This window comes from Ipomoea triloba, chromosome 7 (genome assembly GCF_003576645.1).
Source record: "Ipomoea triloba cultivar NCNSP0323 chromosome 7, ASM357664v1".
NCBI classification, from domain to species: domain Eukaryota; kingdom Viridiplantae; phylum Streptophyta; class Magnoliopsida; order Solanales; family Convolvulaceae; genus Ipomoea; species Ipomoea triloba.
In genome coordinates, this window is record NC_044922.1 from 2,048,081 (window position 1) to 2,061,265 (window position 13,185).

Sequence of the window (13,185 nt, forward strand, 5' to 3'; positions counted from 1 at the left end):
TAATAATACTCATGACCTCTTATTTGAAAAATCACTTCGTGTTACTAGACAACAAGATCATTAGGTAACTGTAATTTATATTTGATAAAATTAAAGTTGTAATTCTCTATTTTATATCACTAATAATGTATACTACTAGATTTATTGATTTATTGAGACACATTTATAACTTATCTTTTTTTTTATAAGATTTTAATAGTTTGGACATTGTAAAGCTTGAAGAATGGATGGGAGTTAAACTTTTTGTAAAGCAATATATGTAGTGGAAACTACTTTCTTGAAGAAAGTGGAAACTAAGGTAGTTGTTTGCTTTAGAATTTTAGGTGAGATACAAGTGAGAATTCACATCAATTGATACAATGTCGCAACAAACAAAATATCATTTAGTATTCACCAAAATTGTCTCTCTCCAATGAATTCTCACCCTACAACACTATCTTCTTTTGTGTGTGTATATATAGTGACCGAGTTATTACAAATTAATTATATAAATTTATATTAAGTAGTCAAAATTTTAATAAATAAATTTTTAACTTTTTAAAAACCCAATCAAGAATCAAACTTAAAACATTAATTTTGTAAAAACACACGAACCAATTCAAATATCGCTCTATTATATTCGTTGGGCATATGTATGTCTTCTTTCTCAATAGTTGGATTGAGTAAATTCTGCTCTTGTGTAATAGCTAGCAAATTTCGCATGAAAGATATACCGCACTAGGAATGCGATGGGCTCAACTGAGATGGTATTTAATTGTTTACTAGAATCAAACTCAGTCGTGACACTTTAATACTAGAATCATGTTCTACCATTCGTCAACCCTTTTCATGGTCTATGTACGTGTTCTTAATTCTCCACCAAGTGGTCTTAAACCTCTCTTGGTAGCTAATTATATTATTGGTGTCATTTGGCCTCAACTAATGTAATTTTTAAATACTTTTCATCACCATGTATATTAAAGAAGTGTCACTTTATTATAATTGGATATTGATTATGAGAATAGCACGTATATGAACACTTTGATTTTTATAAATTTAATATAGACGATATATCTTTATCTTGTCTAATGAATGAGAATATAAAAGTTAAACTCAGTCTATCTTAAACTTATTAATTAACATTAAATTATGCCTTAAATCCCTATTAATTTGTTATTATTATTATTATTATTATTATTTGTCATGTTTTACTAAATTTTCTTTATATTGTCCCTCAAAATATAGAAAAAGAGAACAATTTTTAAGAATAGTAGAAAAAAAATAGAACACACAAGTCAAACATCTCTTATAATAATCTAAATATAATATTTAACTTATAAAAATACATTACAAAAAATAAAAAGAAATATACATAAACTCCACCAAACACAATACATGACCTCAATAGTCAAAATAACCAAATTATTACATTAATAATAAAAATAAAAAATTAAAATGAAAAAAAGAAAACCCCATTAAAGCCACAACAATTTAGAATTTAAAAATAATAATAATACAAATAAAACTCAGAGGAAATGAACTGTACGGCCATGGCGATGAGATCAGCTCCTTCAGAGAAGAAGACCGAAAGCGAGTGCTGCTAAGGAGGCGAGGAAGGTGGGGAGGAAGACGGCGGCGTCGGAGGCCGGAGCCGGCGCAGGGCCGTCGGCGGCGGCGGCGGAGAGCGCCATCACCATCATGACCAATGCGACGAGGAAGAGCTTCATGTTCATGGCGGCCTCCATTGTATCTCTCTGCTGTTTGAGATGAACAGGAAGAAGGAGAGAGATGAATATTTGGCAGAGAGTGTATGGATGGCCTGAAGAGTGATTGGTGAGGTGTTTGGGGCCGTTTGGGGTATATATATAGTGGAAACATACCACAATTTTATTTTTTATTTTTTAAATAAATGATGACAAAATGTTATTTAATTGGTAAAGAACATGCTTTGAGATATTATATAGAAACAAATCTCACTCAACTTAAAGCAATGATGGATCTCAGTGTTGCACTATGCTTACTTCTTAGTATGTCAGTCATTTTGTAATTGAGTAAGTCAAACACGCTTAACATAGAATTTTTTGCTATATGGTTGTCATATCCTACTTAAAATCAATTTATGATTGTTATATCTTACTTAAAATCAATTGGTGATAAGTAGGTGAGCATTAACCAATTAACCATATTCTTTCATGGTAAGTCACAACGCCACGCTCGAATCGAGCGAGGGCTGAACTCGGCCAACGCCCAACACAAAAAACACATAAATACATATTTATTATGAATAAAATTCTTAGTAACTAATGAAAAAATAGAGAGATTTGTCGAGAGAAATTGATTTAACAACATATATTATCAATAAACCAACTCTTAACTCTAAGTATCATTTTATTCATGATTGGTATATTCATCAGATATTTTAAATTTACGACATAAATAATATTATATCTAACTTTTCGACTATAGTAATATTTTTATTTAGTGGTTGGCTATCATTCTATCAATTTGACCGGTTTTAATCTCTGCCTTTCCAAATCAACCAAATTTAGTCTTGCCTGACCTTAACCAAAAAGTGTATGTTGACACAAGTAGACGGGGTTTGAATTATTTTTTGCGTCAAACTTTAGGTTTCTTTAGTTAGGATACACTAGAATTCCACACACCGAAAGTCCGAGATTGTTTATATTCGTGTCGGGTAAGACTTTAAAAGAAATGGCTCAAACCTGAATTTTCTAATTAAACAAGACAAAACTTACATCATCTCATTTACACCACATGAAGGGTTTGAATTATTTAACCATGAATAATGCTGATAGTTTAAATCCTTATCATAAAGGGGTTTAATCATACCAGCAGAGGTTAATTAATGTAAGAAAAGGTTGTCTGTCTGGATTAAGGGTGTAATTAATTATTTTAGGCATTATTATAGTGTGTATATATACAACTGGCCTTGCAGGCCTGCTTATATGCCATTTGTACATCTCATAGTGGGTCACCACTACAACCTGTCTTCTTAACCTAACAACTTGACTATTGTGTCGTTTAAGAAATAATTTATGCTCAATTTCATCGTATTAAAATTTCGTGAACTTCTAGGATGCTTATCATCTATATTTTTTAAAATAAATTGGACAGGTTCATCAAAGATTAACTAGACACATCAATTACTTTCTGCAGTTTGGGAGGGCGGACCGCCCGGATACGACAATCTTCAATCAAGATTATTTCAAGGCAGACAAGAACTTAAGTAAAGACACGAATACCTCTATCTTATTTGAAGAATGTACATTTTATAAGAACATTTTTCGTTCTATTTTGTTCTTCGTAAATATGTGTTAACTTTCAATGTACATTTGAGCATGTCCCTACATGAAATTAATCAAATTATGCTTCTAACTTTACTTCCTTTTTTTTTTTTTCTAATTTTTTTCAAGTGTTTTAATTTCTTCGAGAAAATTATAAATTCTTCTTTAATTGTCATTGTCTAGGGATGGGCATATGGGATGATGATTATCTATATTTAAGATGGTTTGTTATTCTATCAATGGTAGTAATCTCGTTTATGAAAAAAGTGATTGAGTGGGTAGAGCATGATTCTCGTACTAAAATATCATTAACTCGATTCTTGTCAGCACCTTCTCGATCAAGCTCATCACACAATGTCTTCCTAATATTATTTACCTCTCTTACGAGAGATTATACAAGATCAGAGTTACAAATTATTACACACTCTCAAATATTAATTAAAAATCTCTCTTGTAATCAAATATTTACTTGGATAAAGTATAGATCTAAACATAGTGGAGGTATCAAATTCAAAAGTTTGAAATGCAGGAAATGATGGTAGGTGGTGTGCATATATCACTCAATTATTAACTATTTAAACTTGGAGCATAATGATCATATGGCTGAGATAAAGTGCATCTCTAAAGTATATTAGTCTTCATTCAACAAAAGGTGAATAAACATTTATTAATGGTTCACATTGTGATGTGGATCATAGATTACATATAATTTACCTGTAGAAATTGATTTTAAACTGCTTCATACTCAAAGTTAAGAATCAAAACATTGACATTTGAATAAAGATAGATGAGTTCCTTATCTGATAGCTCGTTATAATTTTACCAGATATAATATAACATTTATGTCTTTCAGTAGCATAAAAATCTATCAAAAATTTATAATTGTATACGATATAATGTGTCATTTATGTCGTTGGGGACCATAAAAATTCTCTCAAATTAAAATTTTATATATAGGAAATATTTAGTGGATAGTATAGTTTTTCATTGAAATTGGGGCTTGAGAAAATTGAATGTAAAGTAAAGGTGTACGTGCACTTCACGTATATGAAAATCTGGTCCGCTACTATTAACCAGCCGTTGGGGAGAGTGAAATGTCACTTTTATACAACGGGTCGCCCGCCTGCTCGAGTGACGCAAAATTGACGCTTTTTATCCTCCTTCTAGTGGGATGTAAATGAATTGTAATTATAACATAATTGGTTTTTTTTTTTTTTAATCAATAACATAATTGGTTAAACCTCTTAATTATAAAAAATATTATATAGATTCTCACATTATACTTTCTACTTATATTCTCTCACACAAAAGTTTGATGTTAACACTTTGTTTAGGACGCACAGGATGAAGATAACCTATCATATTTTTCATGTCAGGAAGTAAAAGTGAAGTTGTGAAGGAGTAGAGAAAGAGAGTCCATGTAGCAGAACTCTTTAATTATACTTTTTGTAATAAAGTAAATACATAGTTGCACAATGAAAACACTAAAAATATATTTATTGCATGTGAACCGGGTACATTGATTTACCCTAGGCGTAGCTTGGTCAATGTGACAGTGAGTCAGAGGTTTTTGAATTATTTAACTATTTAGTAATGAAAGCAACCAAAAGTCCTCCTTCTAGCATTAAATGCGGTATATAAGGGTGTCAGGGGACGCCATGCACGGGCCTAAACGTAGGCCCAGTACTTCATGGCCAAATGCCGCTAACCATGGGTAATGCTTACGAAGGAGAGTCCCGCCGCTTATAGGTTAGCCCGAGCAAGCCGAGTGCGCCCTCTAGGGAGGCGTCCTTCGAGTTTCTTGATCGGAGAAGATCAAGAGAAGTTGATCGATTAGACTGGGTTACCGGTTCTACGGCTCGACCCAGCCCTACGGCTTAAGGTCCGATCACTGTATCTCTAGGGAAGCTCGGGTAATAATCCTCATCAGTTTGGTTAGAGGGTTGAATTGCATTCCCTCTATTTGAGGAATTGAAATTCATAGTGCCCCCATGAATTCAATTTGGTATAACATAAAAAAGGAAAACAATTTGAAATTACAACATCACCCTTGATGAGGATGCTTATTATTATTTATTATTATTACTAAGGGCATTTTAGTATATTCTTTTTAATTCTCATAAATTATATTCTTGTATATCAAACAATGTAATTTGAATTCTTACTTTATTCTAATATTATTCTTTTCTCACCGAATTACAATTCTTTTCCCTCCTAATTATTTCTGATAGAAAATATATCCCGAATATACGACCCTACGTATCTCGTACATGTATTTGGTATTAAGTAAATGAATTGGACCTATATAAAGGGCCCTTGCCCTTCAAGTTAGGGATTTTTTGGGGGGCCTCCCTCTACTTCTATCTAAAAAGGCATAAAAAGCAATAATGCTCTCTATTCTCTCTTTATGGAAGATCAATCAATACAAGAGATTTGACCTAAATTCTCCCCTTGATTTCATATTTTACATATACTGCTATGTACTTTAATACATATAGGAATTAATCCGTATCAATTTTCTTCCAACCAAATGCCCTGTAAATGAATAACTAAACAGGTGTAGCATAATTCTCATATCAAAATATTATAAATTCAATTTTTTAATTGAACTTGTTGTATATGTTCTTTATTGTGCGATTTCCATCTCAAGTATGATTTGCAGAGTATTATATAGAAGTAGAATTTTTTCAATACATCCGTCGAATAGTAAATGTGAGTTTCTCTCGTCACTCCATAAATTAACGGCTTAACACTTCCCAACCACATTTATCCTTTAAAAAAGTTCATTTTGTAAGAATTAATGGTCTCGAGAAAGTGTCAAAAATCTTGTAACCAAATGACATAATTGTGATTATTCAAAATGTGAGGTCAGATATTCGAATTCCATAACAGAGTCAGTACTCAATAGCAGTCCATTGTTGGGCAAAAGAAGCATCTATGGCAATCTCCATTATTAGGTGTACCCAATGGGACCAGGTTGTCGCTTTCTCTTGGTCAACACTCAACGCTCCACCATTCCAATTTCAAATAATGAAAAAATATTTATATATCATACATTCATACTTACTAGTATTAAATTTTATTAAACTTATCATTTTATTTATAAAATTATCGCAATTCATCTCTATTTATTTATTATTAAAAAACAAAAACAAAATAGTATCGTATAATTATCTTCATGCAATTCCAACCATTTCTATTATTTGTCTTACACAAATCATTCCACGAATTCGAAAGTCGAAACACAATTCACCAATATTCAGATTTAGAGATCCCGCAAAACAACAAGGCACCAGTGGTCTAGTGGTAGAATAGTACCCTGCCACGGTACAGACCCGGGTTCGATTCCCGGCTGGTGCATGTTTTTGAAAATGTTCCTTATCTTACCAAGCCAGCACATTTCTATTTGTGGAGGCCCAATTCTAAACGAATCTAATTTTTACGGATCACTATATATCAGGCAAATTATGCTGTGGACCCAGGTTCACCTTGCAAGGTGGACCCAGGTCCAAAACTACGTCGTTTTTGTCTTTTTTTTTTTTTTTTTTGTAATTAGTAAACATATTGCTGAATATAGAGTTGTCCAAAAATGTGTGAATGTAGAGGTTTTAAAGTGTGAATGTAGAGTATAGAAATCGTGAATAATAGATTTATGATTGTGTGAATGTAGCGTTGCCCAGAAATGTGTGAATGTGGAGGTTTCAAATTGTGAATATAGAGTATAGAAATCGTGAATGTAGAGTTATGCATGTGTGAATCTGTAATAGAGTTAAGAAGTTCTAGCAACTTGTAGCCATGTAATGTGTGAATGTGGAGTTCTCAAGTTGTGAATGTGGAGTATAGGACTTGTGAATATAGAGTTTTGAATGTGTGAATGTGAAGTTTACAAATTGTGAATGTAGAGTATAATGTATGTGAATGTAAAGTATAGTTACTAAACATATAATCATGTAATGTGTAAATGTGGAGTTTACAAATTGTGAATGTAGAGTATAGTGTATGTGAATGTAGATCCAGGTCCACCTTGCAAGGTGGACCTGGGTCCACGGCATAACAACCCCTATATGTCATATGTGGATCATAGTTCATTTCTTATATATTAAATGTTAAATTTTATATATTATGATTTATATTGGTTATATCATGAGTCATAGTTCATATTGTAAGATCGATAAATTATATACACGTTTTTTTTTTTTGAAAGCATATACGAGTTTATTATTTTTAGTATATTACATGATCATTTTTAGTGTTTATCTAAAATAAACTTTTAATATATTAAACATAAACATTTATTAGCGATCTATATTGCGATGTGAATCATAAATTACAATTTAATTTGCAAATTACTACCAACCATGCTTTTCTCCAAGTTTTGGATGGCCCCTCAAAGCCCACTTGAAAAGCCATCTATGGCTCTATGGCTAATGTGCCCTTACATATCCCTTCACTCACAAGTCACAATCATTATAATTATAGACTAACTTAGTTGTTGACTTTCTCTTTTAACAACATTACAAGTTTAAATCATTTGTCATGGATTACAATTTGATTGTTGCATAATTTTAAATTAGTTATAATATAATGTTACTATTTGATATCCAAAGTTGAGATTCAAAAAATAAGAGTTAATACAACTTGCCTCGCTTGGTATCACCTCTTTTCATTTTGCCTTCTTCCAAATCTAGAGAAGGCAATGAAGGTTGGGGGATGGAGATGAAAAGGCGATAACGAGTCGACAAGGAATGATAGCAGTTATGTTGTTGAATTATACAAATCTAGTTTTTAAAAAAAATTAAAGAAAGATGAAAGTTTTTTTTTCTTTAAAAAATGTTAATAATAATTATCATGCCAAATAAGAAATATTTAGTATAAGGTGGCATGCAATCAAGAGTTTAATAGCAAAAAATGGAATTATTAATTGCACGTTTTTATTGAATTCGAGTTCAAAAAAAAATGATAATATCACCCATTAATAGCTGAGAAGAAAACGTTTATGACTGATCGTCTTTCATGGGTTACGTTTTGCTTCAAGGGTGGATTTTTTTTTTTTTAATGACAAGGAGGTTCACAATTACTACTTGAAAGTATGCGTTGAGTAAATCTAACTCATTTGTAATAACTTAAAAACTAAGTCGACAAAGAAAATGTTAACAAAAATCGAACTCATGACATTCTAGTATGATAATCATGTTTCATTTATTCGATCATCCTTTGAGTTATAAGAGTTTTAGGGTTTAAGTTTTTTTTTTTTTTAATGAAGGTTTATTGTAAAAAGTATAAAATAAAAAAATAAAAAATAAAATAAAAAAAGTGGTGGGGGAGAGAGAGAGAGGTGGCGGTAATAAAGCAGGGAAGGATTTATTTATTTATAAAAAGAAATTGGAACGGCAAAGAAGTTTTCAACGTTAAGGTTTTCAAACGAGACGTATGTCTTAATCCTGTGGGCCCGCCCACTTTAAAAACTCTTATCGATGAAGTGCAATTGGTTGTTATTTTATGGGTTCACTTTGTAAGCCGGAGTTGGAGTCGGATTCATGTTCACAATTTTAAAACTCTATGTTTACAACTATAAAATTTTATGTTTACAGTTACAGAATTTTATATTCAATAGTATAAGACAATTTTTGAATTAACATAACAAAATTGTGAATATAGAGCTAAAAAATTGTGAATATTAACTAATGTAATTTTGTATATTGAAATATAAAATTGTGAACATAGATCCGTATCTATCTTGCAAGATAGACATGGGTCCATAGCATAATTTGCCAGGTGCAATAAATTGGGCCATCACAACTATTCAAACTCTTCAATAAAAATCAAAATAAATAAAATAACAATTATAGTTATAAATAGATAAATAAATAATTAGGAGTCACCCTATTCAAGATGATTCAACTCAAATTGTAATCAAGTTGAATCTTACTCAAAAAGAGTAATTGTATTCAAGTTGAATTATATTAGTTTTGAGTATAGATGAACAACAACCACTAATTAACAATAATGAAAAACGGAGGGAAAAAGGCACCATATCAAGCCATCAACCACACAATATTGTTTGATTCATATAATCATATAGCACTGTGTGTATCATAATCACCTTATAATAACAAACTCCTAGTAGCATAAAGCTACCTTAAATGCTAAAAGAAAATAAAATAAAATTTAAAAACTTGATGCATTTTGGATAGTCTAATACGAGTACCTAAGAAAAAATAGGGTTTCATTTTTAGCATTAAAAATATATATATATATAAACTGAAATTTGGAGGAGTGAGCGTGCCAGTCACGTGACTCTTTCCCCCATCAACGACTTTAGATCAGTTGGAGGGAAACCCATCCAGCCGTCCATTCAACATCCCTATTCACATCACTTGAATCTACTATACTCAAATCTCAATACAATAGCAAAAATTAAAATAACATGGTCATACATATGTAAGAGTCTCACAAATCTTTATCCGTTTAATATATCAAGTTAATATAAAATATAATATTTTATTCATAAATTAATATTGTATTTGACATATAAGTATTACATTTCATCTTAATTCGACTCAGGTAATGAATAAAGATCTTTGAGACGGTATCACATCAATTTTTATTATTAATAATAATAATAATATACTCCGTAATAAAAAAATAAATAAACCAAATAAACGGAGAGCGTAGAGGAACAAGAAAAGAATAGAAGAGAGGGGTCTGAGGAGGAAAAGAAACATCAAACATGTTACTATGAATATATCATCATCATCATCTTCTTCTTCTTCTTCTTAATTTCAAAGAAACTTCCAGCCTGCTTTCTGATTTCAAGAGAAAGAAAAAGAAAAGTTTTTGTTTTCTCTTTTGTTTACATAAAAATCCAATCTTTTGTTGGGATTTGCCTGCTTCAACACAAACCTCTCACTGCCCTTTTCTCTTATTGTAATGCCCACTTCCATGTTTTTTCTCTTCATTCCATCTCTCAATTTGAATTATAACAATGGGTCAGTGTTAATTTTGTTCACTTTTTTTTTTTTTAATGCAGCCCAGATTGGAAATCTTCTGAAGTATTCTCCAATCTCCACAGATCTCTTGGTATGTGTTAGTGCTGATTCTTTCATGTTTTGTTTTTAATTGTATTGCCTCTGTAGTCTGTATATTGTGAAAAAAAATCTCAAGTGACCTGTAAATTCTTGACCTTTCAGGTATATACATATATAGATACATACATAGAAGGGGGGAGGGGGGGGTTTTGAGAAGTGGGTATGGATAAGTTACAGTGGGGGAATAGGAAAAGGCTAAGATGCATGAAGGTGAAGGAGTCTGGTTCTAATGGGAAATCAGATGGGGGTTTGGTGAAGAGGAAAATCACATCTGGAGTTGATAATAACAAAGAGACTCATACCCCTCCAGTCATTGCTTCTCCTCATCGTTCCCACAGGTAATTTTCCAGAAATTTAATGATTCAAATTTCAATTGCAGCTCTGTATCCTTAATTTTGATGAGATTTATGTTTGGGTAGTTTCAGGTTTATGTTAACTGCAACTTTTTGTCAAAAAGATTGAGTCTTGAATGTTGATTTGAGATTTTGACCATTTGTGAGCTCTTGGATGAGTTTTAATTGAACTATTCGTTAAACGCTTACTTGGATCTGTGTTTCTGCTGCTCTTTTACCTGGCGGTTTCTTTGAGAAACTGAAAACGATGGTTTAAAAAAACTCTGTAAATCTTTTTCTCCGCGATTGAATGTATATATGTGATAGTAGTTTAAAAGGAAGGATGATGAGTAGTCTATACCTAAAGGAACAAAACGCTAATGTGAAGTACATGTAACTCATCTAAGCTATCTGGAAACGAATAATAATATAATATCTGTCATTTCTTTGTTCTGACTGATCCTGAGAATTGTTTGTTGTTTTGGATTTGTGGTTGTATGTGCCTGTTTTGAATGCTATCGTTTGTTTCTGAAAACGAATAATATCTGTCATTTCTTAGTTCTGACTGATCCCAAGAATTGTTTGTCGTTTTGGATATGCTGTTATATGTGCCTGTTTTGAAAGCTATCGTTTGTTTCTGAAAACGAATAATATCTGTCATTTCTTAGTTCTGACTGATCCCGAGAATTGTTTGTCGTTTTGGATTTGCTGTTTTATGTGCCTGTTTTGTTGTTGTTGTTCCTACTTTTCCCCGCAGATTAGACTGTGGAAAGAAATTTGTGTGATTCTAAATATGAAATTTTGATCGAAGCTGTAATTGGTACTGCACATTGTAGGGAATTGGCGACAACCAGATCTAGTGCACACGAGAGTAGAAAGGCGACAACTTCTTCTCCGGAGAAAGAGGATCGGTATTACACGACGAGAGGGTCAGTAGGATTGGACGATCACAGCAAGTTGCTTGCGAATTCGAAGGAGGAGAAGAAAAAGTTCGTTTGGCCTAAACTACTCGTCACATTATCTAGTAAAGAAAAGGAGGAAGATTTTCTGGCCATGAAAGGCACCAAACTTCCTCAGAGGCCTAAGAAGAGGGCCAAGCTGATTCAGCGAACCATTCTCGTAAGTTTCCAAACACATTTGGTCAAGAAAAACACGCTACACTTGGTTTTGCATCACCTTAATTTCCGCAAACTATCCCTCTAAAACAACATCCCGGCATTCCTTTCTCGTGCAGTTGGTCAGTCCAGGTACATGGTTATCCGATCTGTGCCAGGAGAGGTACGAGGTCAGGGAAAAGAAGACTTCCAAGAAGGTACTAAACCATTACACGCATTTCTGCCTGATTTTTAATACATACATGGTCACTACTCAAAACCTTTCACCTAACTCTGATACCAAATTAAATGGCATGTCCCGTTTCAACTAAAACATTGCCAACACAATAGGCACAATTCTCTCGCTCTTAGGGCCCCCACACCCTAGTCCAACAGGACAGTGGAGGGGTAAATCACGGTGCCCACTAGGTGGGAGGACTAGTGCCTGACCGCCTGGTGCCTACAAGGAGCTCACCACATTGGGTGTAACTTCCACACTGCAGCTGTCAGGGCCCCACACCCTAGTCCAACAGGACAGTGGACTAGTGGAGGGGTAAATCACGGTGCCCATTAGGTGAGAGGATTAGTGTCTGATGCCCACAAAGAGCTCACCATATTAGGTGTAACTTCCACACTGCAACTGTCACTCTGTCAGGGCCCACATGGGCAGTTCAGTTAGTTACTGGATGGTAGATTATGGGCAAGAACTCGTTTAAACTGATAGTGATACTGCACTGCACATTTATATGTCATACAATATATTGTTCGACGCTTATAAGAACACTCTTTGATTGTTCAGAAACCGAGAGGGTTGAAGGCCATGGGAAGCATGGAGAGTGATTCAGAATAGGAGATATGGAAGAAGGCTAGTGGGGATTGATTTTTGAGATGTAATTTTGCCATTTTGATGACCTTGTAGAAGTGGCAAAGTAATAGAGAAGAAAGTTTTGAATGGGTCTACTGTATTGATGGGGTCTTTGAGCATTTTTCTTTGTGAAATTTGATACATGTACAATTGTATGACACCAGTGCAAGGATGTTTCTTCCCTACTTTAATGCCAATGCTTGGTTTCTGGTTTACTTTAATGGCGGCCGGACATTTATATTTATTATTAGCACAGCCGCCACCTAACCCACCACCACCTGTCCGCGGTGGTTGCAGTATAATATGTGTTCACCGGAGTGAATATTGTTCTCTTCCGTTAGGTATCTAAAATTAATGATACATTAATATCAATTTGGTTAGTACTTTGTCCCTTAATTGGGTTGACTCGGTGCGAACAAGGATTAATCTGAGTATAATATGGGTGTCTATTACAATTAGAGTCTGCTCAGGACACCACGTGGTCTAACAAAAAAGAATTAATGATGCCTTTTATTTTATTTT

The 13,185-nt window shown here is 33.1% G+C and overlaps 1 protein-coding gene, 1 long non-coding RNA gene and 1 other non-coding gene across 3 annotated transcripts; all 3 read left to right on the forward strand.

Annotated features, from left to right (window-relative positions):
* Positions 1–6,573: 6,573 nt before the first annotated feature.
* TRNAG-GCC lies at positions 6,574–6,644 on the forward strand. The gene has a single exon. It is a non-coding gene; the product is annotated as a tRNA-Gly (tRNA).
* A 3,328-nt stretch (positions 6,645–9,972) lies between these two features.
* On the forward strand, positions 9,973–10,505 carry LOC116024922. Its single transcript, XR_004099541.1, has 3 exons — positions 9,973–10,211; positions 10,315–10,364; positions 10,475–10,505. It is a non-coding gene; the product is annotated as an uncharacterized LOC116024922 (long non-coding RNA).
* A 9-nt stretch (positions 10,506–10,514) lies between these two features.
* Positions 10,515–12,884, forward strand: LOC116024923. Its single transcript, XM_031265957.1, has 4 exons — positions 10,515–10,710; positions 11,541–11,823; positions 11,939–12,016; positions 12,598–12,884. Exons 1-4 carry the CDS (start codon positions 10,535–10,537, stop codon positions 12,646–12,648), a joined length of 588 nt encoding a protein of 195 aa, XP_031121817.1. The 5' UTR covers positions 10,515–10,534; the 3' UTR covers positions 12,649–12,884.
* Positions 12,885–13,185: the final 301 nt, after the last annotated feature.